This window comes from Herpailurus yagouaroundi, unplaced genomic scaffold (genome assembly GCF_014898765.1).
Source record: "Herpailurus yagouaroundi ecotype Mexico unplaced genomic scaffold, PumYag 77, whole genome shotgun sequence".
Lineage (NCBI taxonomy): Eukaryota > Metazoa > Chordata > Mammalia > Carnivora > Felidae > Herpailurus > Herpailurus yagouaroundi.
In genome coordinates this window covers 23952277-23976654 of record NW_024412388.1, presented here as the reverse complement: position 1 = coordinate 23976654, position 24378 = coordinate 23952277, and the positions used below count along the sequence as shown (strand labels likewise).

Genomic DNA, 24378 nt, shown 5'->3' with positions numbered 1-24378 from the left:
CGAAAGACCACCGTGCAAAGGATAGTGAAGGCGAGGGCACGGGAGGAGTGTTCCTTGCTCTGACTGCCCTTTGAAGAAAGGCGGCTTTGGACTCCATGCTGGTGGCCCGTCTGCATCCGTCTGAGTCCCTGGGACACCCTGGGACCTGTCCCTGTGCTTTCTTACAGAGAGGATGGCTTATTACACCTCCAGGATGCAGTTCCCCATGGAGATGGCCGCAGCTCCGGGACGACCAGGACCCCCAGGAAAGGATGGGGCTCCGGGCCGGCCAGGTGCTCCGGGATCACCAGGACTTCCTGGTCAGATCGGCAGAGAAGGACGCCAGGGTGTGCCAGGAATGAGAGGTAGCTCTGCCCTCCAGTGCCCCCGAGGTGCACATGTGACTCTTTGGGGCAGACAAGAGCATTGCATGAGGTCCATTGCGAATATGATATTTGTGTGTGTGTGTGTGTGTGTGTGTTTCAAATAATCTCACTGGGGTGTCATTTCTCCGCTCAGGAATAGGACTCATTTTATTCCTTTTGTCTCAGGATTGCCCGGTACCAAAGGTGAAAAGGGGGACATTGGTATTGGCATGGCTGGCGAAAATGGTCTCCCCGGCCCCCCAGGTAGGAAGAGCCAGAATCTGAGAGCATGAATCTCAAGCAGCTGGTATCTGCTTTCCTTATGTTCCTTCTACAGCACAATATAGTTGTGTAGAACCTCAAATAACTACAGGTCTATCATGGTAATGCCAGTGTGTGCCGGGGGCGGGGGGGGTGGGGAGGGGAGCAGGAGGCCCAGGGCCCGTCCCCAGGTCCTAAACTGGGCTAGCAGGACACAGGGGAAGACAGCCAGATATGGTGGGGCCAGCGAATGAGAGTTCATGTCCTGCTCGGCGCCACGCTGGCTGTCGAACCTTGAGAAGGTCGCTAAGTCAGGCTGCATAGCCTAAAAGAGAAGTGACCAAAGCCCGACGGCCTGGCTCTGAGACCTGGCCTCCCTGAACACTCAAACTCCCAAGTGTGCAATCTCTCTGAGCCTGTGTCCTCATCTACAAAATGAGGTTATCGTTTCTTTCTCACGGAATGGTCGTGAAGATTCATCGAATTATGCATCAGAAGCACTCGCCTGGTGCCTGGCACGTGGAAGCTCCCAATAAAACCAGCCAGTAATGTTGTTACTGTTAAATTAACGGAAGGATCAGATCAGGTGTCCGTGAAAACCTGTTACAGCCTGACAAATATTTATCAAACGTAAGGTGTTAGGTACCGTGACCATGATTTCTTCTTTGTCGCCTGGGTCTCCTGACCTCCCCTCTCTGACTCTTCCCTCCCTAGGTCCTCAAGGCCCTCCAGGGTATGGTAAGATGGGCGCGACCGGACCCATGGGCCAGCAAGGCATTCCGGGCATCCCTGGCCCTCCGGGTCCCATGGGCCAGCCAGGCAAGGCTGGCCACTGTAACCCCTCTGACTGCTTTGGGGCCATGCCGATGGAGCAGCAGTACCCGCCCATGAAAAACATGAAGGGGCCTTTCGGCTGAAATCACGGCCTCCGTCAGATGAAGGATTCCATTGGGAATAAATGGCCGACACGTACAGGACTCTGTGATGGGTTGTGAATGTTTTGTGTTTCTTAATTGCTATTAATATTTTTTTACCAATAAATAAATAAAACTACATGCAACCCCACTTCCAGTGGGGTTCTCTGGTGCTGCCCCTGCCTCTCTGTCATCCCCCTTCTGTCGTGTGGTCCCAGGGTCAAAAAAGGGCATTTCCCACGTGTCTGTGGCCAACCAGTGGAGTCGTGGAGTTGTGGGATGCTGCTGTATAGGGTGCCCCCAGCTCAGCTCTCCTCTCTAGATGCTTCGAGTCATGCTTCGGTCCTCTGTGGACTTCGGGTCCTGCCCTTCGTGGCGCGCCTCTCAAAGTCAGAGTGGGGGCATCACTCAGCCTGTCCTCACCAATGAGCCAAAAGCAGGTATGAAGTCCCAACTTATGGCTCATAAAGGCCCCTCCCTGTTTGCTTCTGAGAGAAACCAGTGCTCAGTTCCCCACCCACCCTCTGCCCACCCTCCTGACTTCTTGAGCGCGGCCCAGAGCCAATCCACGTTGCCCCTGGGGAAATGCCACCCAGCGCGGAAAGCTAGGCTTCAGTCCCCGGCCTAGGCAACCAGGGACCGCTTCTCCGGGAAATGAAATGGAACCTTCTGCCTGTACCGGTGCGTGGCCCTGTCACCAGCTCTCCTGGACCCCAAATGGCATCTTTTGTTAAACCTTGTTCATCCAACGCGTGTGGTGCTTTTCCCACACGTCTCAGCCGAGGCCTTCAGAAACAGGTTGCATCGGCGGAAAGGGCACAGGGGTCATGGGCAAGCCATGATCAGATCTAAGCGCAGGGTCTTCAAAGTCCGCTGGGAATTTGGTGATCTATCTGCCGTCTCCTTCTCAATATATAAAAAGGCCAGGAAGAAAAGAAGACAAAAAAAAAAAAAAAAGAGTGAGAGAGAGAGCAAGTTGAATATTATGGAAACATTCCATCTCAAGCCTCTTCCTTCTGTCTTTTTCACATCTCTTGTGCTGATGGGCTGACTGCCCTGTGAGAAAGCAACAGGGCACGTCCAGAGGGACTTCTAAAGAAAGCCTTTTTACTGGTCCCAGCTTTCTGGAGGGTTTATTTAAGTTGGATAAACTTCAAAGGGATCACAGAGCAGGCTCAGAAATGTACCCAGAGTCTAGATGCTTATCCAAACTGCCTGAAGCCTTCAAACTGGCTGTCATCTCTCCGGAGCTGGCATGTCCAGCATAGTTCTGAAAACTCCCTCCTCCAGTAGGGCCCCAAATGCCGGGAGACCAGCCCACTGATGGCTTTTCTGAACCTCTGCCCTGTTTTCCTCCTGCCAGGAGCAGAGGTGTGCCCGTGGCCAGGGGAATGATATCAGGCAGGCTCTGGAGCACGCCTCGGTGTCTCCCATGATGCTTTCAGATTAACGAGGTGCCGATTCTTATTTCGTCCCTCATCAGCAATTCTCAGCTAACCCTGGTTCTAACATAAAACATGAAAAAGCAAACGCATCATATTTGCATTGAAGTAGCAGCCAGCATTGGACAGTGGATGAGGACAGATGTTAAAGCGTTCCCATTGGAAGGCCCGCTTCCACTTTCGGCCCAGTCTGCGAAGCGCTAACTGATGACTGGCCTCGTGATAAGGACATTGGCGTGAGTAGAGAGAGAAAAGCAGGACCAGCTGTTGGGTTGAGCACATTGGCTTTGAAGGCCAGAGGGGAATGTTACTATGGGGAAACGTCACACGCATCCCCCTTTGAGGGCCCCCAGGGAATCCATCCTTGCATAGTAAATGAGGCTTTCTTTCCTTTTCTTCCAGAGTCAAATTCATGCTACTCTTTAGGGGAGTGCATAACAGGCTGGTTTAAGCTGTCGTGATTTGAGTGCTTGTCTCCCTGGAGTTTGGAATTGCTCTATTTTCTTGGACCATGAAGAACCAGATGGAAAGCTGGATTTTATAGTCTCTTCTGTTACTGTGGTCAGCAAAAAAAAAAAAAAAAAAAAATCCATGGATTTTGCTCTTAAGTTTGGGAGCTGGGTAAGCTGAAGAGAAAGAAAGGAGGGGCGTAAGATTTCCACTCCTTTTAGGCGGCTCTCTCACATTCCTGCCCTGTTATTCTTTGGTCTTCATTTCTCAGTATATTCCAGGCTTTAAAGGCAGCATACAGAGACGCCTGGGTGGCTCAGTGGGTAAAGTGTCTGACTTTCGATTTTGGCTCAGGTCATGATCTCACCGGTTCGTAGGATCCAGCCCCATGTCAGACTCTGCACCGACGGCAGGGACCCTGCTTGGGATTCTCTCCCTCCCCCTCTCTCTGCCACGCCCCCGCTCACATGCACTCTCTCTCTCTCTCTCTCTCTCTCTCTCAAAATAAATAAATAAACTTAAAAAAAAAATAAAGGCAGCATACAGATCATTCAAATTGGTAACATCTAACTTGGTGAGCCTGTTTTCTCTCACTACTCTGTGCCAGGAACTGTCACAGGGAGTCCGGGGCAAACAGGAGAGATGTGGCCCCCGCACCCACGGAAAACAAGCAATTACAACCAGGCGCCAGGGGAGCGCAGGGCTGAGGGACCTCAAGCAGAGGGAACACCATGTGCCAAGGTCCAGAGGTGGCTAAGCACAGCGTGCTGAGTGACAGGGGGACCGTGTCTTGTGGTTGGAATGTGGATGGTGGGCAGCACAGGCAGCGGGAGACAAGGGTTTTATGCAGGGGGCCGCTGGGTCAGGTTTGCCTGCTGGGGACTTCACTGGCAGCAAATTGAAAAGTGAGAATGTGAGAAACGCTCCGCTCTGCGAGAGGGAGAAAAGGCTGCTGCACACTCTTTCCGCAGAGAAAAATCCCCAATTTGATGCCTTCTGGAATTCAAACCTTCCTTTTTTGTCATTAATAGTTTCCCCTGTCACCAGAATTCAACAGAATCTAGACGCTTTCTTCACATGTGGTCTGTGAGCCCCATTACGAGACTAGCTTTTTTGTTGTTGTCCTGAATAATTTATGGGAATAGAATATATCAATGTAGTCTCTATATGATCCCATAATGGAAAAGAAGTGTGGCCAAAATGCCACGTCTGCTGTTCTCATTTTTCTGTTGGTTCTGTGGAAAGCTGCATATCAACCTCTCCTCCACAGCATCCGACTGCAATTTAAATTTCAGGACTGGCTCTAGTCGGAATCAAAGAGAATTAATTCCACAATAATTAGGTGACCGTTGGTATTCCTTCTCAGTAAGCAATACTGGAGCTTGGAGCTGAGCCAGGATGCCAGGGGGCAGTGGTGGGGGGCGGATGATGTGTCCCTAGGGGAGGTGATATTTTCCAGTGGATGGCCCTTCCATTACCAAGCTCTGCCTCACCTCTAACTGGTCAACCACAGAGCTCCCACGAACTCAGCAAAGTGCTCTGTGCTTTACAAAAGGACTGGAATCCAAGTGTTCCCCTTTGGCTGAAGCTGAAACAATAACAGGAACTTCCCCACCCACCTCTGTCTGCCTCAGGTAGTTGAGGTTTTGGAAATGAGCTGATTGTTTTTCGGTCTTTGGAAGATCCTGATCCCCCTTTTATCCAGCGTGCTCCAAAATAAACACACCTGGACCTGCCCCACGTCCTCTGAGGCACAGCCCTGGATGTTGGCGTTGGCTGGTCTCAGTACCTGAGAGAGGACTTGGACAATCTTGCCCCTAAAAAAGCACAGACATCCAACAGAACGTTCTCCTAGGAACACTTTGCTGGGCAGAGGGGGTTAGGGGTTTGAGATTTTCATAGACATTTAATCCTCAGCACCTAGAACAGAGCCTGGCAAGGGGTGGGAATGCAATAGGTTTCATATTTTTGTGGAATGAAATGAGTGTGCATCTTGCCGCCCAGGTATCAGCTATTTTCTCTCCCAGCAAATACCCCTTGACCTTCAGCCCACACTGCAGGACTTCTGCCTTTCTGAGATTTTGCAATTCCATTCTACCCATTTTGGGGGGGACTGGGTGAAAGGGAGGCAGTTTACAAAGTTAAGACAAGACTACTAAGTACTGAGTAGTCAAAAGATGTGCACCTGGGTTTAAATCCTGACCTCTCCATTTATCTTTTTGATAGTAAGGAAGTCACGTAGCCTCTTTTCAGCCTCAGTTCCTCATTATAAACGAGCAGAAATATCTATCTCAAAGTGCCGTAGTGGAAATAAAACAACACATTGTACTTAGCACAACAATGGGCGCATAGTTAGCATTCAATACAGGATGACGGTGATGATGGTGATGTCTAATAACATTTATTAAATTCATGCCAGGCACTATTCTAGGCACTGGGGATACAGGAGTGAATAAGAAAAGAACAATCCTGCAGTATGCATGTAAACTTTAAATAGGACATTCAAACAGTGACAAGTAGTATGAAAAACTAAAACAGTGTGAGATGATAGATGACTAGAATGTGGGGGAACAGTGCTGCTTTAGATGTGGTGTCAAGGAATGTCCCTATCCCCACAAGGGGATATTTGAACCGAAACCTGGATGGCAAGGTAGGGGCCAGCCAGTGAAGAGTCAAGGCGGGAGCATTCCAGACAGAGGGAAGAGCTAATCCAAAAATCCGGAGGTAGGAATGGGCTCAGTTCCATGGGTGAAGACCAGGTCAGCATGGCTGGAACAGAGGGGGACAGCAGGAGCAGGAAGTGAGGCTGGAGACACAGGCAAGGTGTTGGTCACATGGGGCCATGAAGTTCATAAGGCTGTGTTTAGCTTTTATTTTAAGAGGTATGGGAAGCCTCTGGAGGGATGTAAGCCCAGGAATAACACGATCTAATGTACATATAAGACAAACACTGTGGCTGCTCCACGAAGAATAGAGTGTGGGGAGAGAGTGAAAGCAAGGACATTGACCATGAGGCTACTGCAGTGACGCAGGCCACAGATGACGGAGTCTTGGATTAAAGTGCTAGTGCAAACAGGGAGAAAAGAGTAGATGTGGGTCTACTTTGGAAGCAGAGCAAATGGAAATGGGAAAATATGTGGAGAAACAGAGGCCACCCTAGAACAATCCTAGGTTTCTGGCCTGGGAGTCTGGGTGAATTTTCTGAGATGAAGGAGAGGAATGAGTTTTGGGGAAAACACCAAAGAGAACTCTTACATGAGGCAGGCTGGACTACAGCACAGTGACAGGACCAAGTGCCAATGAGACTGGGTCACATTGTGAAGGGCCTGGGGTGCCAGAATGAAGAGGCTGGGCCTTTTTTGTAGGTGCAGATGAAGAGGAACCATTGTAGGCTGCCCAGTGGGCAAATAGCATGATCAGCACAATGATTTTGGAAAATGCCTGGCTAGATGGTTAGATAGATGGGCTGGAATGGATAGCACTTCGTAACACTTCCTTTATTGAGTTTTTAAAAACTACAGTGCCAGGCACTGTACTAGGTACAGGAGCTATGACAAGCAAAACCACACACAATCCACGCTCACATGGAAGAACTTAACAAATAAGTCAAATAAGCACGCAAACAAGTGTAGAGCCTAAACCACCAAGACCAAGTAAGTACGACTATATGCGGTCACTTAGTAACCAGGATTTGACTTTGTGGACCAGTCAAGGCTTCCCTGCTGAGAAATGGGCATCCACGGACACCAGTTCTAGGCCACCTCTGCCCCAACCTACTGTGAACTAGGGCAAGTCACTGTCTCTCTGGGCCTTAGGATCCCCATTTTAGGAAAGAAGAGACCCTACGTGATCTAATTTTCCTCCTCTGACGGCGAGGGATTTTCCTCTCCAAAGACCACAAATCTCACTCCAAACCTACTAATTGGCACATGGTGTCCTGACATTAGAGCGAAGTACTTCGCTGTTGCCTCCATCCTTTCCAGGAGGCCTGGGGCTGTTTCCCGTTGTCACGGCAACCGCCTGGGCCCTCCTCCGGCGGGCGGAAACTTAAGAGTGACTGACAACTGAAACTACACCACTATCACGCGTCCCATTTGCCAGGTTAAAACATGGCCACCACTGCAACAACCGACCCAAGCTTCTCACCAAATACCCGGGTCTGAGCAGTCCTGGGGCCTAGGCTAGGTCAGGAAAGGGAGCAACAGCACCGCGAACACAGCGAACAAGATTTCCGGAAACCTCCACCCAGCCCTTAGCTCCTCGGGCCTCTCCGCGAGGCACCCGACCATCGCCCTGTAGCTTCACTCCCGACGGCCCGTGCGCCCAAGATAGACAGCGACGGACACCCAATTAGAAGCGTGCCCGCCCCCCCAGGCCCAGGCGGGGCAGGTTTAGGACCGGGAAGCTCCGCCCAACGCCGGCGTGTGACGTCGAGTCGCCATGGCCAGCTACCCGTACGGGCAGGTGAGTGTGGGGGGCGGGCGATTCCAGGAGGGGCCTCGCCGAATCCAGGCCCCGGCCCTGCCTTGCTTTCTCCCGGATTTCTCCGCGCCCTTCCCACGCTGAAGCTGGCTTCAGTGAGGTCTCGCGCGGGAGAGAAGGCAAAAGGGCTGGTCGGTCGCGCCCGTCTCACGTCACGCAGTGCTACAGGTCTGGGAGGTCGCGTCGCGCCCCCTCTGACGTCGCGCCGGCGAGGATTTGGGGACCTTGGACCCCACGTAACCAGGCTGGGCTCCGCTTGGGCCCCACACCTTCTCAGGAGTCCCGCGGGGGCTCCCTGCGGCCTCACCAACGCCAACAGAACATTGAGAGCACTGGTTTCGTCGGCATCGTTTGGGACGTCGGAGAAAAACACACCCTGACATACTGCATGCGAACAATCAGGAGAATCTGTGGTTTTCGCGGGTTCCACGAGTGACCTTGCTTACTTAGTCTCACACTTCCCGTTTCACGCGTAGGAAAAGTGAATCCCAGAGAAGGCAGAACTCATCTGAAGTCTCTAGGCAGGCAGCAGAACCCGGAAGCCTCAGCAACATGCCCTTGCCCACCTCCAGCCCATTTTGATCCAGCCAAGAACATCACAGCAAGGGGATTCTGTCGCCAGAATCCTTTGTTGGACGACAGATTGGTAGAGTGGTTAAAGTTCAGCTTGGAGTCAGAGGAAAGCTCACACCTTGGCTCTATCACTTAAATAGTTTTGAGCAGCTAGGCAAGGGTGTATTGCCTTTGTGAGCCTGTTTCCCCCTTAGTAAAATAGGGCGCAGTAATAGGGTCTACTTCATAGAGCTGCTAGGAAGAGTAATGAAGTCATGCTTGTAAAGCATTTGGTGGTTCTAAAAGTGTAACTATTTTGATTTTTTTCTACACTCCTAGAAAGCCAGTGGTGGGGTGGGGTTCCTCAAATACCTTCATTTTAAGAAACCGAAGCCCAGGGAGGGCTCTCGAGTTGCCCAAGGTCATACTAATTTAGGAGACAAAACCCATGCAGGGAAAATTGGAAAACAAATATATGGGATATTAGCACCCCGCTGAGTATAGTCACGCGCCGAAAGAGTGGCGAGGAAGTGCGGCACTCTGTGGCTTTTGTACACAGTATTTGGACCTTTATTATCTCAGCGATGAAGGTCCTGTAGGCCGAATCTCTAGCAGAGATTATTATCCCCAATTTATAGCTGAGGAAGGAGCCCAAAGAAGTTAAGTGGCTTGCTCAAGGTCACATGTAGCAAGTGAGGGCTAGAACTTAGAACTCCTTTCATTGCGTATCTAGCAGAGGTAGGAAAAAAAAAAAAAAAAAAAAAAGGCTGGCATGGGCTGAGGTCAGGAGGAAGCATAACCTAGCAGGGTTTCTGAAGTTCCATTCCATTTGTTGGATCTTATGAAATGTTAATAGGCATTGCTAACAGAGGAAGATTCTGTGGTTTAGGTAGGTTTAGGAAATAGTCTGTTAAATACTACTGAATAAGTTTATTCAACATGGGGCATCTCTGAATTCTTAATTTGTTAATATGCTTTGTAAATCTGCCAGAGAGGACTGGGATATGCAGTATTTTTTTTTTTTAATGTATTTTTTTTTTCAACGTTTATTTATTTTTGGGACAGAGAGAGACAGAGCATGAATGGGGGAGGAGCAGAGAGAGAGGGAGACACAGAATCGGAAACAGGCTCCAGGCTCTGAGCCATCAGCCCAGAGCCTGACGCGGGGCTCGAACTCCCGGACCGCGAGATCGTGACCTGGCTGAAGTCGGACGCTTAACCGACTGCGCCACCCAGGCGCCCCTAATGTATTTATTTTTGAGACAGAGACAGAGCATGAGTGGAGGAAGGGTAGAGAGAGAGGGAGACCCAGGCTCTGAGCGGTTAGCACAGAGCCCAATGCGGGGCTCGAACTCACAAGCTGTGAGATCATGACCTGAGCTGAAGTCAGACACTCGACACAACTGAGCCACCCAGGCGCCCCTGAATATGCAGTATTTCTTAAACTTACTTAACCATGGAGCTCCCTGCCACCCACCCACCCCCACCTCAACTGGCCGCTTTTTTAATGTCTGGTCTTTTTTTTTTTTTTGGTAACACTAGTATTCTGGAGAAACACAGTTTGAGAAAACATTGCCATCACACCTTGTTTCTCGGTGGATGGTTTGGGTCACGATCACCTAGGAGCTTGTTTAAAAAGCACCCCTTTGGGTTCCACCTCAGACCTATTCTGTGCCCAGGAAGGAACCAAGCATCTACATCTTAATAAGCATCTGGAGTTCATTTGTATGCATCCTAGAGGCAATGACATAGAAATTAAGAGCCTGAACTTCCAGGTTAGATACAACTGGGCTAGAATCCTAATTCTAGCACTTAATAGTTATGTGCCTTTGGACAAACCATCTACAGGCTCTGAGCCTCAGTTTCCTCACCTTTAGGAAGGGAGGAATGATAAAAGGGAGGATTCTGGGGCGCCTGGGTGGCGCAATCGGTTAAGCGTCCGACTTCAGCCAGGTCACGATCTCGCGGTCCGTGGGTTTGAGCCCCGCGTCAGGCTCTGGGCTGATGGCTCAGAGCCTGGAGCCTGTTTCCGATTCTGTGTCTCCCTCTCTCTCTGCTCCTCCCCCGTTCATGCTCTGTCTCTCTCTGTCCCAAAAATAAATAAATGTTGAAAAAAAAAAAGTTGGAAAAAAAAAAAAGGGAAGATTCTGCCTTCATAGGGCTGAAATCAAGACAAAATACGATGAGGCCTGCAGGGAGCTTGGCACGTTGCTGATACCAAGGGTGTGCAGGGCCTGGTGATGGCTCTTGCTCCCACAGTTGCTGTTACCATGCTGCTTGGGCTTATGCTCAGAGTGAAATACTGAAGAGGAGCCCGAAGAGAAATGTGTCTAGAATAGAAGAAGAAATGCTTTTATCCCCCCCATTATACCCTTCTCTGCCTGTCCCTCCTGGTCCAGGGTGTTCCAAGAAAGTGCCTGGTTGTTTTAGAGCATCCAAAGGCTTCGTTAACACCAGCCCCGCTTCACCCAGTAAGTACGTGGCCCTGGAGGATTCCATCCTATTGTTGGGAGTCAAAACTCCTCTCATTTGCCACTGCCTCCAGCCGTGGGGTCCTCAAGCATGGACTGGGTGTTGGGAGTCATAAAGTCATAAAACTCAAGGACCCTTTCTTTGGTCCTGGGTGGGAGGGGGGCAGCCTTGATGGGTTTTGGTGAGTAAGAGCTTGGTCTCTGAGGCTGAGAGATTTGGCTGCACATCCCTGCTCTGCCATTTCCTTGCAGAAGTTTCTTGCAAAAGTCCAAGGCTCAGTTTTCCCTTCTTTAAAATGGGGTCATAAGAGAACCTACCTCAAGAGTTACTGTAGAGATTAAAGGAGATAATCCACGTAAAGTGCTTGGCGTCGTGTCTGGCATGTAGTAAATACTCCAAGGAAAGAGTGATACAGATGGATAAATTGTAGAATCGGCGTGATAAGTATTAAGTGGGAGTAAGTGTAAGGCACTAGGACAGCACAGGAGGGACATCTAACTAAGTCTGGGGGTGAGGAAATCTTAGAGGGGGTGACATTTAAGCCAAAAGCTGAATCACCAATCGGCATTAGTTGAGTGAAGAAAACGAAGGGACTAGCGTGCACAAAGGTCGGGAAAAGAGAGCCCGATATCTTGGAGGAATTTCAGGAGATCGATATGTAGTGAAGAGGGGGGAACGGCTAAGAAATGAGACCAGAAAGGTAAGCAAGGACCAGATCCTAAAGGACTTTGTATGCCTTTCGAGGGAGTGCGGACTTCATCCTGACTAATGAGGGGAGCTGTTGAAGAGTCTTCTCTCCTTTGTGCTTTGGAGCTGGCACCATGGGGCACTGTGAGAATGGACTGAAGTAGGAGAGACGAGGCAGGGAGACCAGTTTCAAAGTGGTTGAAGCAAACTTGATTACAGAGAACGGCGACCTGGTGGAAATGGATTTGAGAAGCGTTTGGGAGGTAGAATTGAGAAAACTCAGTGCCTAATTGGGGTGATGGCGGGGAGGAAAGAGGAGGTGCCCAGGAGGGCACTGGGGTTTCAGGTTTCAGGTTTGGGTGACTGGGTGGGAGGTACTGTTCGCTGAGATGGGGACACAGAGGGAGGGATACATTTGGAGAGAAGATCCAGGAGGTTGTTGGATATGTGGGTCTGCAGCTCAGGAGAGATGGAACTGGACAGACAATTTTGGAGTGTCAGCACCGAGGCGGTAATTGAAGTCTTGGGACAGTTCTTGGCCCACTGTCTATTGGCTGCAGGTTTCTGGCCTTTTAAATATTTTAGGAGGCTCTGCTGGTGAATGCCCAGACCACTCCTGTCTTCTTGATTGTTTAACCCCTTAGAATGGGCTGTCGCTTCCTCCAGCAGACACTTGAGGGACAGCCCCAGAGCACAGGCCTCCGTTTGCAAGGCAGCCTGCCTACTCCCTTCCCCCTCAGGACTCGGCACGCACCCGCCTTTGATATCTCCGAACTCCACGAGGGTCTTGGGGGTAGAAGAATGAACGAATGCTCAGAGCCGAAGGAAAACACAGAGCTTCTTGAGTCGGTCCTGTAGGGGGAGCTGAGCTCCCCACTACTTGCGTGAATGCAAACAGAGGTTCAAGATGGTGCAGCAGAGATTCCATCACCTACTGAGAGGCTGGACCGGAGGGCCTTTGGGGTCTCTTACAGTCCTGTGCTTCTCAAATCAGGTCTGGGCGCTGGGCTGGAAAAAGAGTAAGATTCTTCTGAGTCCTGATTTCCGGGCTTGAAGCGTCTGAAAGATCACCCAGTCCACCTTCCCGCTTCAGCCCTGTCCACTGTAGAAACCCCTCGTATTTGACAGTTACATGGAGGACAGTCCCTGTTCAGTCACAGTTGAGTGAACACAGCAGAGGGTGGTAGAGTAGAGGCCCCGTTTTGAATCCCAGCTCCTCTGTTCTAGTTGTTTGTCCCAGGCACATTAGTAAACTCTGTACCTTAATTTTCTCCTCTGTAAAATGGGGGCAATAGCCCTTCCTCACAGGACTGAGGATCAGTGAGGGTCAGTTGAACTGGAAGCACCTAGCAGAACCTCAGTACAATGTGAATTGCCCCTTCCCTGCCCCAGTATGTCAAATGTTTATTTGCGTTTAGTAAAGACCTAGGGATAGTTTTCTGTGATGCTTTGGGAACCGTGGTTGCAGGACTTCTCCCGTCTTTTTCTTTCTTTCACAGTCTTGTGTCGATCAGCATGAAATGCTCTCGGAAAAAGCCTCAAAAGGGTTGGCAGCATGGAGTAGCATAAAAGAACAGGGAGTCAGGGACTCCGGTTTTCATGTCTGGTTCAGACCTTCGCTAACAACTCCATGACCCTGGAAACCATCTTCCCCAAACTTCCTCCGCAGCCTGGAGGCTCCAGTTCTTCGTGGGTACACGCTGGAAACCTGAGTCATTCTAAACACTTCCCTTTCCTTCCCCCTCCATCTACTCCCTAATCGAATTAGTCGTCAAGTCATGTCTAGCCTATCTCCGAAATAGCTTCAGAACCCATCCTGCTCGCCCCATGTCTAAGTCCGCTGTCTGGTTCAAGCCCTGCCTGCCTAGCACCTGGGCTGCTGCCTCCCCCGCTAGCTCATCCTCCACCCCGCTGCTGGCTAATTCTCTAAACAACGCTCTGATCACGTCCCTCCTCCATTGGAAACCCTTCTGTGGCGCTCTGTGTCCTCAGGCATAAAGCCCAAACTCTTTAGGGTGGTATTCATCTGTTCAAATATTTATGGAGGCTTGCAGGTGCCAGGCACTGTGCTGGACCCTGGGTACCATGATGAATGAGGCCCAGTGTCTGGCCTCGGGGAGCCCACTGTTGCATGGAGGAGGCAGAGACAGACAGAAAATACCTTAAGACACCAGTAACTCACCAGCTAACAGAAATGCAGCAGGAGGGGAGCTTGGTCAAGGAGCGTGTAAAGAGCCAGCCTTCCTGAGTTCACGTTGCATTCTTCTCCCCGCCCCTGCTTTTCAGGCCATTCCCCCACCTCTCTGTGCTCACTCATAGATGTGTGCCTTCATCAATCTTCTCCCTCCTCTCTGGAATGTCCTTTCCTGCTTTCCTTTTAGGGAATGCGCGCGCATCCTTCAAGGCCGCCTCCAGTATCACTCCTGCCTCCTCCAGGAAGCCTTCCTTGATCCACTTCATGCATTTCTTCATTTGATTGCTCATCCGTCATTCAACGAACAGAACAAATTACTCTGTTTATGTCTCCTTGATAACAGTTAAGTAGACTTTTCTGATGGCACGGATCAAACTGTATCATAACCACTATGGGCCACAGTGGGATAGGCCCTATTTAGTTTTGCCCCGCCCCATACCTAGTACGGTGTGGTCACTCTATAAATACTTGCTGAATGAAGTCATTTCACAGGTGTGAAAAATCTTCCTTTTTCTGTTGGAGGACTGTTGGCAGGATTCTTCCAGGAGCAGTCGTCTCTCTCTCTCTCTCTCTCTCTCTCTCTCTCTCTAAGTGCTCTGTAAACTGCTCAGGTAAAGGCTCTAACACAGGGCAGACCAGAAAGGGTTTAGCTGCTGCCAGACTGCACCAGACCCAGCAGGCCCCTGAAATGTGACAGCAGGAGGGTCAGAAGACCTGCCTGGCGACACCTGCTTTGGCGGCCTGGGGGCATTTCCCAGGGGGAAGGCCTGTGCCTCAGGTGCCCTAGGCCAGGTCCGGTTTATGGCTTTGCTCACAGGGCTTGTTGCGGAGCAGCTACTTCCTGCCTTGGTCTGGCCTGTTCTTTGGGTGCGCCCAGTCTCTGCAGGGCCCCCACCCCTTTTCTCATCCTACGCTGGAATCCTGTGCCCTATTGTTTAAGGAAAGAGCACTGTAGCGGGAGGCATTGGGAGTCACTGGGCTCGGGTGTGGTGGGGAGTGGTCTGCCTCCACCTCTGCCTCCAGCTCCGTGTGATTTGTGTGATTCAAGCGGTTCCCTTCCCCTTTCCTTAGTTACCCCATCCGTAAACTGAAGGGGTTAGGTTAGATGACCACCTCCTGGCACCCCTCCCATCACACTGCTCCAACTCCCTTCTTTTTGTCCCAGCTCAAATGCGGCTTTCTCCTGGAAACTCCCCTGATCTCACCCTCTTTCCTTTCTGGTCCCATGACGCATGGCTTATGCATCCATTCGCAGCACCCGTTTCCTTCTGCTGTTTTGTTAGATGTTGGAGAATGTTTCCATGCCTCTTCAGTTAACTGTTCAGTTAACTGCTCCTTCAGACTGTTCTGCTTCTTTATACACGCCCCCCAAGAATTTATCTGGTCCAGGGCTTTGCCGGTGATAATTAATATAATAATAACAACAGCCAAGATTTATAGATCGTTTGCTTTTGCCAGGCACTATTGTGAGAACTCTTTCTCTTACATTGGTGGTTTTCTTTTTTTTCTTTTTTCTTTTTTTTAATGTTTAGTTTTGAGAGAGAGAGACAGAGAGAGAGAGACAGAGTGAGAGCAGGGGAGGGACAGAGAGAGAGGGAGACGCAGAATCCGAAGGCTCTGAGCGGTCAGCATAGAGCCTGGTGCGGGGCTCGAACCCGTGAACCGTGAGACCTAAGCCAAAGTTGGACGCTCAACCGACTGAGCCACCTATGCGCCCCACTTTAGTGGTTTTCAAACTGTCTTTCGAGTCACCATAAGGTTTCTACAGAGCTCCCTCAGGATCTGACAAGAGACGGGGCCAGCATGGTCGGGGCTCTGAAACCCCCACCTCGCTTCTACCAAAGCAACTTGCTTTTATCTGTTAAAATTACATTTTATCAGAAGAGTCTTTAGCTAAGAGTTAAACTGACAAAATTCTGCTGCATGTATTTCTTGTAATCAGCAGAACCTTCCAGTGAGGGAGAGATTATTGTATTTTACTTGTGAGGAAACAGGCACGGGGAGATTAAGCCAGTGGCCCACGGTGAGAACTCTGTGATTTCACCGTGAAGGAGCCTTGCTGCTAGCTCTGGCAGTTTCCAGGGTGGAAAAGCCCCCACGATGCCGACTGGGGAAGGTGGAAGGACCTCTTCCTGCCCTCCCTCAAGAAGCCTCCCTTCCTTGAGCAAGCCGACCTCCTTTAGATGAAGTGTGAATTTGGCCTTAGCCTTGAGGAAAGGTGCCCCAGAAGCTACCAAACACAACAAAAAGAGGAAGTCCAGGCTCTCAGCAGCTAGTCCACTGGTGTGCGTTACAGGTTTATCTAGAACACGTCCAGATGGTACCCTCCTCAGAGCTGGGCCCAGCTGCTCCCTATGCCTTTGAGCCCAGCCTGTCTGCAGATGTGCTGGGGCTGCCCTCTGTCATTTAGGGAGTTGTAGCTGAACACTCGGAGTTTGCGGGTCCCTGGCTAGCGGTGTGGGGACGTGGACAAGAGAGGGAGCACCCCCTTGTATGTGTGCTACCATACACGTGGCCTGGGCTCAACAGCCGGGAGACCCAGGTCCTGGTCCCAGCCCCTCCACGTGGTCTATGCGTGATTTTTCTGGACCTGGCTTTCCTCCTGCCTAGCACGGTGCTGTTATTAATAGTTAATGTGTTTTGAGTGCCAGGGCCTGGGTCGGGCACTTCACATGATCGGTGTCATTTCGTTCACATACCAACCTGGGATAGGCGCTATTTTTATTCCCACTTAGAGCAAAGGATATTGAGGCTTAGAGAGGGTAAGTCATGAGTCCAGTTCATAAATGGCAGAGCCTGAAGTCAGACTGGTCTTTTTTGCCTCTTACCGATCGCACTATGGTGCCTGAGGAGTAGGGTCTCCCCTGCCTGTCTCCCAGAGTCACGAGTGAGATGCTTTTGTGTCTCAGCCTCTTCTAGAATAAGGAAGCCATGCTGCCGATACAGCGTCTGTGATCGAAGAGGGTCGGGGTGTGTGGTGCAAATCACATTTGCGCCGTGAATTCGCCACATAGGGCTGGAGGTAGCACAGGATGAGGATTTGGGATTTTGATTCATTCACCTCCTCATTTGTTCAGTAAATATTTACCGAGCATCCATCCATTCGGCACTGGGGGCTGGGGATACGAGTGGCAAACCAGACACGATCCCTCCCAGCCCCCACGGAGCCCCTCGGCGTGAGAGGAAGGGGAGCCAGGAGGGCAAGCCCTGACTTCACAGGTCGTTGACAGTACGATCTTGCCTAAGTTTTATCTTCTCTGGAAGCCTCAGGTTGCCCGTCTGAGCAGCGAGATCATAATTCCAGCCCTGCCTATGGGGTCAGCTGCAAGAGGGCGGTGGCAGTGGCAGTGCTTTGTAACTGTAAAGTGCCAGACTGTGGCTGGTTTCTGGCCTTATCATTCTGACGGATATTTTGCTCTTGTTACAGGGCTGCCCAGGAGCTGGAGGACAAGCGCCCGGAGCCCCTCCGGGTAGCTACTACCCTGGACCCCCCCATGGTGGAGGGCAGTATGGCGGTGGGGTACCCCCTGGTGGCAGTTACGGCGGGGGTCCTGCCCCCGGGGGGCCTTATGGACCACCGGCTGGTGGAGGGCCCTATGGACACCCCAATCCTGGGACTCCAGGAGGACTATATGGTAGTGCGGCCCCAGGGGGTCCCTATGGCCAGCCACCTCCGAATTCCTACGGTGCCCAGCATCCCGGGCCTTACGGACAGGGACCTCCTCCAGGTGAGTAGGGATCTTGGACTCCAGGTGCCTCTGACCTTGTTCTGAGTTATCTGGGGCCTGTCCTTGCCCTTCCTGTGGGTGTGCGGGCAGTCTCGTCTCTGGCTCCCTAGCATCTTGCTTCTGGCTCCAGCTTGCAACAGCAGAACAAGGAACGTGTTAGTTAACTTGCTGTGGTAACAGCAACTCCAAAATCACTTCGGCTTACAACAGCAGACGTGTATTTCTATCGCTGCTCGCACTCACTTACTCTTGCTTACGTGTCAGCGGCTGAGGATTTGGCTGCCGAGGTTCTGGGCCACATGTCTGTGCTTTCCACGTCCAGGCTGAAGGAGCAGCCCCTGAGATAACGTTGCGAATGTGGCAGGAAAGATGGGGAGGGCTGGCAGGAAAGCACAGTGCCCCTTAAAGTTCCTGCGCTGAAGTTCTTTACATCTTCTTCCACCCGCGTTCTGTCGGCCCCATCACAGCCCCTGGTCAAGCCTGACCTACCATCAGTAGGATGGGAATGGATAGTCCTCTTCCGGAGGGGCTCCACAAGCCACCAGGCAGTGGAGAGGGCGTACGGCACTCTTACAGGGGAGGGGCGGGGGAGTCGGCAAACAACTGGAGGCAGTGCACCTCGGGGAGGACCCATTTCTGGGGGAGGGAGATTGGCCCTTATGTGTAGAAAGGCAAGATAGTGAAGTTGTTGAAAACCCGGGCTTTTGATACCAGACCACGTACTGACCTGACCAGATCACTTCACCTGTTTGTGCCTCATCGTCCACACGCGTAAAATGGGTGAATGCCACGACCTGATGAGATTATTAATGAGGATTCGATGAGAAGGTGCAGGTGAACGCTGGGCACGGCGGGAAGGCCTTAGTACCCACTGTGCTGTAAGAGGACTCGTTCGGGGACATCTCAGCAAGGAGGTATTCCGCATGTAATGGGGTAGCACGTGTGACGAGGGCCTTACCACTGAGAGGTACTGAGACAGGCAGGGGAATGCCGCAGGGAGAATAAAGATCAAAGATAGTGAAGGTGAGGTACTGGACAAGGTCGGCGGCGCGGGGAGGGGGGCTTGGAGATCCAGTGGAAGCAGAGAATCCTGGTGGGCGGCCTCAGGCTCAGTGCAAATTTCCAAGTGGCTGCAGACAGGGGGTCAGGGAGGGGGAGTGCCTGGGTCCCTGTGTCCTCACGGACTCAGCCTCTTCACAGAACGCTTACCCCCAGGAGACCAGGCCAGCAGCACGGCACCTAGAACCGCCCTGGCGCACCTGCACGGCCTCCAGGGAGCGGCCCCGCTGGGCGGCTGCGGCATCTTCGCGCTCGTTCCCAGGCGGGCGGCCCCGAGGGAGATGCTCACACCTTGGGGGTTCTAAACACCGAGGCAGTGGCATTTATCTTGTCAGAGCTCAGAGCTTCTGGCTGTTTGCTTCCAGCCCAGCAGCTTCATGGCGGAGTCCCTCGTCCTTTTGAAATCTCGTCTGTGAGCCCACGTGAGGTCACTGCAGGGGAAGGAGCCCCTCTCTGGGAGGCTTATCCCCATAGGACCTGAGGCCAGAGATCATCTCTAGGGCTGCAGAGAGAGGAGAAATGTGCCTCAGACCTTTCGCTGCTTGCCATCTGCGGCTTCCCCTCGTGTGGCCACCTTTGTCTCCTTTCCAGTGCAGCTAGTGACTCCTTGGAACAGCGCTTCCTAAAGCCTGATCCAGGGGCGCCTGGGTGGCTCAGCCGGTTAAGCATCTGACTCTTGGTTTTGGCTCAGGTCATGACCTCACGGTTCATGCATCCAAGCTTCTGTGCTGATGGTGCGGAGCCTGCTTGGGATTCTGTCTCCCTCTCTCTCTGTCCCTCTCCCACTCGTGCACACTCTGTCTCTCAAAAAAATAAAGTTTTTAAAAACTAATAAAAAAAACGAGAGAAGGAGTACAAAGGAGAGGGGAAGGAAGCCGGTCCAGAGATGGAGGAATAGGGAAGGCTTTATGGAAGGAACGGCATTTCATTTGGGTGTTGCAGGGAGACAGGAAATGGATGCAGAGAGACGAGGGAGAAAGGGTTACACGGCGGGGAGCAGCAAAGCCTTCGCTGTGGGAATGAGCAGGGGTGGCCACCTCGGCTGGAACAGAGCTGCGAGGGGGACAGAGCGCGAGAGGTAGGCAAGAATGGACCACATTGCGGGAGGGCCTGGCATGCTGTGTTAAGGATGCTGGACTTTATTTTGCAGGCGGTGGGGAGCCTTGAAAGAGGTTTGAGTTGAGGCGAGGGGCAATGGGTTAGAACTGAGTTAATTTTGGAGATGACTCTAAAGGGACAGGGTGGCAGAGAGTAGCTGTAAGGATGGGTTGGTTAGGCATTTTGGTTTGTTACAACAATCCACGTGAGAGGTGTCTGAACCAGTGCAGGTGCGTCGGAACGGGGAGGAGGCACCTGTGTGTGGATCTCACAGAACCGGGCAGCTCTCTCTGGGTGTGTGGGGGTGAGGAGGTGTCAGAGATGTCTCCAGGGAGGTTTGGGGATGGGTCCTCGCGTTGGAGGTGATGGGGAACAAGAAGAGGTAGAGTTCTGTGGCCACGCACACTCTGGTGACTCCTGATAGAATATGTCAGCTGTCACCATGCCAGGAAGATCAGACCTGGATCAGACCTGATTCCCACACCAGAGGGCCCCTTGCTGCTGTGACTCTCAAAATATTCATCCCTGGGCTGTGCCTGGTAGCTGCTCAGCAAATGTTTTTGGGTTGCCGGTCTTTGGGGAAGAGATAATCCTTCTTTGCAGAGAATTCTCAGTCAGCCGGAAAGTCCCTGTTCCTTAGAAACTTAAGATCAAAGAGAGAAATGACTGGAACACTGTAGGAAAAGCCCAGCAGGTTCACAGAGTAGAAGCCGGCTGCAAATACTCGTTGAGTCTGCACCGAAGGTTCTCTTCCATGAGAACAAGGCTGTTGGCTTAAGGGGAGACGGGGTCGGTGGACCTGTGAGGCTTTGTGGGTAAGGAAAACCCATCGCCAGCGAGGCACCGAGGCCGGCCCTCCCCAGTATTTCTTCACACTGGCCTTGAGACCTGTGACTAATTCCTCTGGCTTGCACCCCTTCCTGCAGGTGGTGTTCCTCCCAACATGGATCCTGAGGCTTACTCCTGGTTCCAGTCCGTAGACTCTGATCACAGTGGCTACATCTCCATCAAGGAGCTGAAGCAGGCTCTGGTCAACTCCAACTGGTCCTCGTTCAACGACGAGACGTGCCTCATGATGATAAGTGAGTCCTGCCCCTTCCCCGTGGGCTCGAGCTGGGGCAGTGCCACCTGAGACCTGATGGTGGCTGGGCAGCCATTCTGAAGAGAAATCTTCCTGCCAGGGAGGATTTCAGGCAGGAAGTTGGGTTCAAGGTGAGATCCTCTAGACTGAGAGCTCCTTCCCTGAGATCTTTTCTCAAGTTCCGGACCCCGCTGAGTCACATGCCGTTTTCCGTTCTGCAGAGTGGGACCCCCTGCCCTGGTAGCAGATGGCACAGAGGTGGTCAGCTGCCAAGCGTACAGAGAGTACGCAGTTCTGGAAGGGCTAGAGCTGAGGGTGGCCAAGGGTAGGGGCTGGTCAACACTTGATGAGAGTGTGTCTCAGGTACGAGCATCTGGGCCTCGGGCCCGTGGCTCTGTGGAGTCTCCTACTCTGGCCTGGGTTGTACCCGCGGACCCTCGGCCCTCAGTCTTGAAGCTTTTCTTCCCTCCACCCCGTCTCCACCCAAGACATGTTTGACAAGACAAAGTCAGGCCGCATCGACATCTATGGTTTCTCGGCTCTGTGGAAGTTCATCCAGCAGTGGAAGAACCTCTTCCAGCAGTATGACCGGGACCGCTCGGGCTCCATCAGCTACACCGAGCTGCAGCAAGGTGAGGGCCACGGTGGGGACTCTGCACAGGCAGAGCTAGACTTTTCCATTTACTCCCTATGCAGGGAAGGGGGTTTTCTCTAGCCTCTGACTCCCACATGTCCACCTACACTCTAAAACTCAGCACGGGTCCCTTCCCCATCCCTTCTGTGATCAGGCTGGGGCACTGAGCCAAGATCCAGGGCAAGAGGGCACCTGGTTCCGGGATCGGGGCTGGACTCCTGGTACCACTAGATGAGAGAGACCAGCCAGCAGGGAGCCTCGGGGATGGGAGCTCGGCGGCCCAGGGCACTTTGAGACCAGTGTGTGTGGCCTGTGTGGCTCTTTCCTCTCTAGTTTCTAGCATGCAGAATGGAAAGAGCCCTGTACAAGGACTCAGAAAGGTGGCTTTTGTTACCAGCTCTGCTAGAAGGCAGTTTCCTTCCCAACCCTGGGATCCAGACCACGCTAAAAGTTGCATTCGGGTAAGATGGCCTGAGGCCGTAGCTCCAGGTCTGGTTCCATTTCGGACTCTACAAGATGGGTGGTTAGTGGGGTGATAAGAATCTGACAGGGAGCTTTGCCACCTGGGAGGGGGAAAGGGCCTCCTGAGAACCTGGCCCCTTCCTTGCTTGACTGTGGATTTCAGTCAGACTGAGGAGCTCTGGGTGGGGGTGAGCTCACCATGTCTGTGCCCTGGTTGAAGGAAACAGAGATGACCTGTACTGATCATGCCGGCTCCTGTCACGGATATTGGTGAGGGTGACGTTTCCACCAAAATCGGTACTTACGGAGCGCTTGCTGTGTGCCAGGCACTGTATGAAGCGCTTCTGATATGTTACATCACTTGTTCTGCCCGTGCAATAGCTACTGTTTATTGTTCCCCACTCTTAGGTGAGGGATCTCTTATTATTGCCCCTTTACAGGTGAGAAAACTGAGGCTTAGTTTAGGCAACTTCCCCAAGGGCCACGTAGCAAAAGGGGAGCTTTTAGCCTGGGCTGGTAGATGTGCAGAGAGGAACAAAGGAAGCCTCCCAGGTGGAGGGACAGAGAGCGGCACGCAGGCCGTGACCTTGGAACTGCCCAGCAGCCTCGCCTGGGGAGAGGAAGACGATTTGATTATTTTTAACAAATAACAAAGTGTTGTTATGGGTCAGGCACCGCGCCAAGTGCTTTATAGGATCACCTCCTTTAATCCTTACTAGAACCTACAAGGTAAGTATTATTCCCATTTTAGGGATGATAAGACAGGGGCTTAGCGAGGGTAAGCAACTTGCTGAAGGGCTGTCTCGACTACGGAGCAGGCCTTTGTCATGTCTACTCTGTCGTACCGCCTCTGATGTCCGCCCCGGGAAGGTTGGTCCCGGGGGCGCGGGCTTCCTTCTGTAATGCACATGAGTCACAGAAGAGCTAGCCCCGTGTCCTTCTGGGACCCCGTGGCCCCGACTGAACAGGCAGTAGTGGAGATTTGGAGAAAGGGATGGGAGCTTTCCAGCTAAGGGCACCATCCAGCTAGAGCCCCTTTTGTGCTCCCACCATCTTGGACAGACCCTAGGGACCTCTGTCCTCTCCGTTTTGGCGCTCATCTCCTCCAAGTCCCCTGCACTGCCATGCTCCACGGAGCTGGTGGATGGTGGTGCTCGTGGTAAGGTTTTGTGTCTGCTCTCTGTGCCCCTCCCTCCCCTGCAGCTCTGTCCCAAATGGGCTACAACCTGAGCCCCCAGTTCACCCAGCTCCTGGTCTCCCGCTATTGCCCGCGCTCTGCCAACCCCACCATGCAGCTAGACCGCTTCATCCAGGTGTGCACCCAGCTGCAGGTGCTGACCGAGGCTTTCCGGGAGAAGGACACAGCTGTACAGGGCACCATTCGGCTCAGCTTCGAGGACTTCGTCACCATGACAGCTTCTCGGATGCTATGACCCAGCCCATCTGTAGAGTGGAGTGTACCAGGGGCCTTTCCTGGCCCCTTAGAGCGGGAGAGGCATGCGGGCCTCTCCGCTTTTCCTGTCCCTCCTAGAAAAAGATTCTCCCTTGCCTGATGCAGCGCTGTTCCCGAAGAGGGCTGGGAGTCTTGTGTCAGTCACCAAATAGCGGGGACCTAGGCTGAGGCCACACAGGAGGTGGCCAAAGAGAGGACTGGACGTTGAATGCCCTTGGAGCCCTGAGTATTTCAATGGCCCAGCCTCGTGCCAGGAGCAGAAGATGCCAGTTAGTGTCCAGTCCGCTGGGCTCTAGCCTCTAGCTGTCACTTCTCCGCCCTGACACCAGGGGTAAGTGATCATCAGCCTCATGCCATTAGCACCTGAGTCCCTTCACCCATACCGTCTTGTCAGATGAACCCAGTTTCTCCAAAGTGGAAGCTGACCAAGCACGAGGGAGGTTTGTCCGCGGGACCAAGTGGCTTGGATTCCACCACCCCGTGTCCCCAAATCCCCGTGTGTTGTCTTGTAGCTGCCTGGCTGCTGGCCCTGATCGGGGGCTTGGACCGCCTGCTCTCTGGGCACCCTTGGCCAGGCTACCCCTCTGCAGCTCGGACCCCTCACTTGCCTGCCATTCTCTGCTCGGCTTCAATCCCCAGGGGACAGTTGTCACCTCCCACTGCCAATGCTGTTTTTTTAAGTTGTGTGTTTTTTCTTTCGGGGCCAAAAGTTCAGTGAAACTGTAAGCTCAATAAAAGGACAGAACTCTGGAGTTCCGCGTTTTCCGTCACACTTCCTGGCTCCAGTTCACACCCCCGTGTGCGTGCCCATTCGGCCACTCGTCTCTTCCTCGTTCACCGCGTATGTAAGTACATAGCGTAGACCACACCATGCAGAAAGAAGTGTCTCGGGGGGACATGGCCCACGTGGGGCTGGTGCCATTTGCCAGGGTGAAGTTGAAATGTAGGGACTGGCCGGGTTCACTTCAAGAAGCCAGCTGTGTTTGATAACGGTTTTAGGGCTGGCGTGGTAGGCTACGGGCAGCCACCCTAAACTTTTCACAGCATGGCTTTTTCATTATCTCA

General features: G+C 52.3%; 2 protein-coding genes across 9 annotated transcripts in view; both read left to right on the top strand.

Annotated features, from left to right (window-relative positions):
- The window catches only part of COL16A1 (collagen type XVI alpha 1 chain), a 50422-nt gene extending 48733 nt beyond the window's left edge, over positions 1-1689 (top strand). For all 6 annotated transcript variants that reach the window (XM_040467612.1, XM_040467595.1, XM_040467605.1 and 3 more), the window contains 3 exons: positions 168-344; positions 531-608; positions 1320-1689. In XM_040467612.1, coding sequence (XP_040323546.1) covers positions 168-344; positions 531-608; positions 1320-1522 — 458 coding nt within the window. In that variant the 3' untranslated portion in view covers positions 1523-1689. The remainder of the gene's footprint in view (positions 1-167; positions 345-530; positions 609-1319) is intronic.
- A 6057-nt stretch (positions 1690-7746) lies between these two features.
- Positions 7747-24065, top strand: PEF1 (penta-EF-hand domain containing 1). Of its 3 annotated transcripts, none has more exons than XM_040467545.1 (6): positions 7747-7875; positions 17226-17526; positions 20610-20765; positions 21253-21396; positions 21796-21859; positions 23064-24065. In XM_040467545.1, the coding sequence occupies exons 1-6, from the start codon at positions 7852-7854 to the stop codon at positions 23389-23391; spliced, it is 1017 nt and encodes a 338-aa protein (XP_040323479.1). In that variant the 5' UTR covers positions 7747-7851; the 3' UTR covers positions 23392-24065. The 3 variants fall into 3 exon arrangements, with proteins under 3 accessions (XP_040323479.1, XP_040323496.1, XP_040323486.1); XM_040467562.1 differs by having other exon boundaries at positions 21732-21859; positions 23064-23203; XM_040467552.1 differs by lacking the exon at positions 21796-21859 and having other exon boundaries at positions 7748-7875.
- The last annotated feature ends 313 nt before the right edge of the window (positions 24066-24378 follow it).

Excerpts from the sequence above, each read along its gene's own strand:
- PEF1 (XM_040467545.1), top strand. The coding sequence starts at position 7,852 with ATGGCCAGCTACCCGTACGGGCAG. Across the intron at positions 7,876-17,225 it reads CCAGCTACCCGTACGGGCAG|GGCTGCCCAGGAGCTGGAGG; the intron begins GTGAGTGTGGGG and ends CTCTTGTTACAG. Across the intron at positions 21,860-23,063 it reads ACGCTAAAAGTTGCATTCGG|CTCTGTCCCAAATGGGCTAC; the intron begins GTAAGATGGCCT and ends CCTCCCCTGCAG.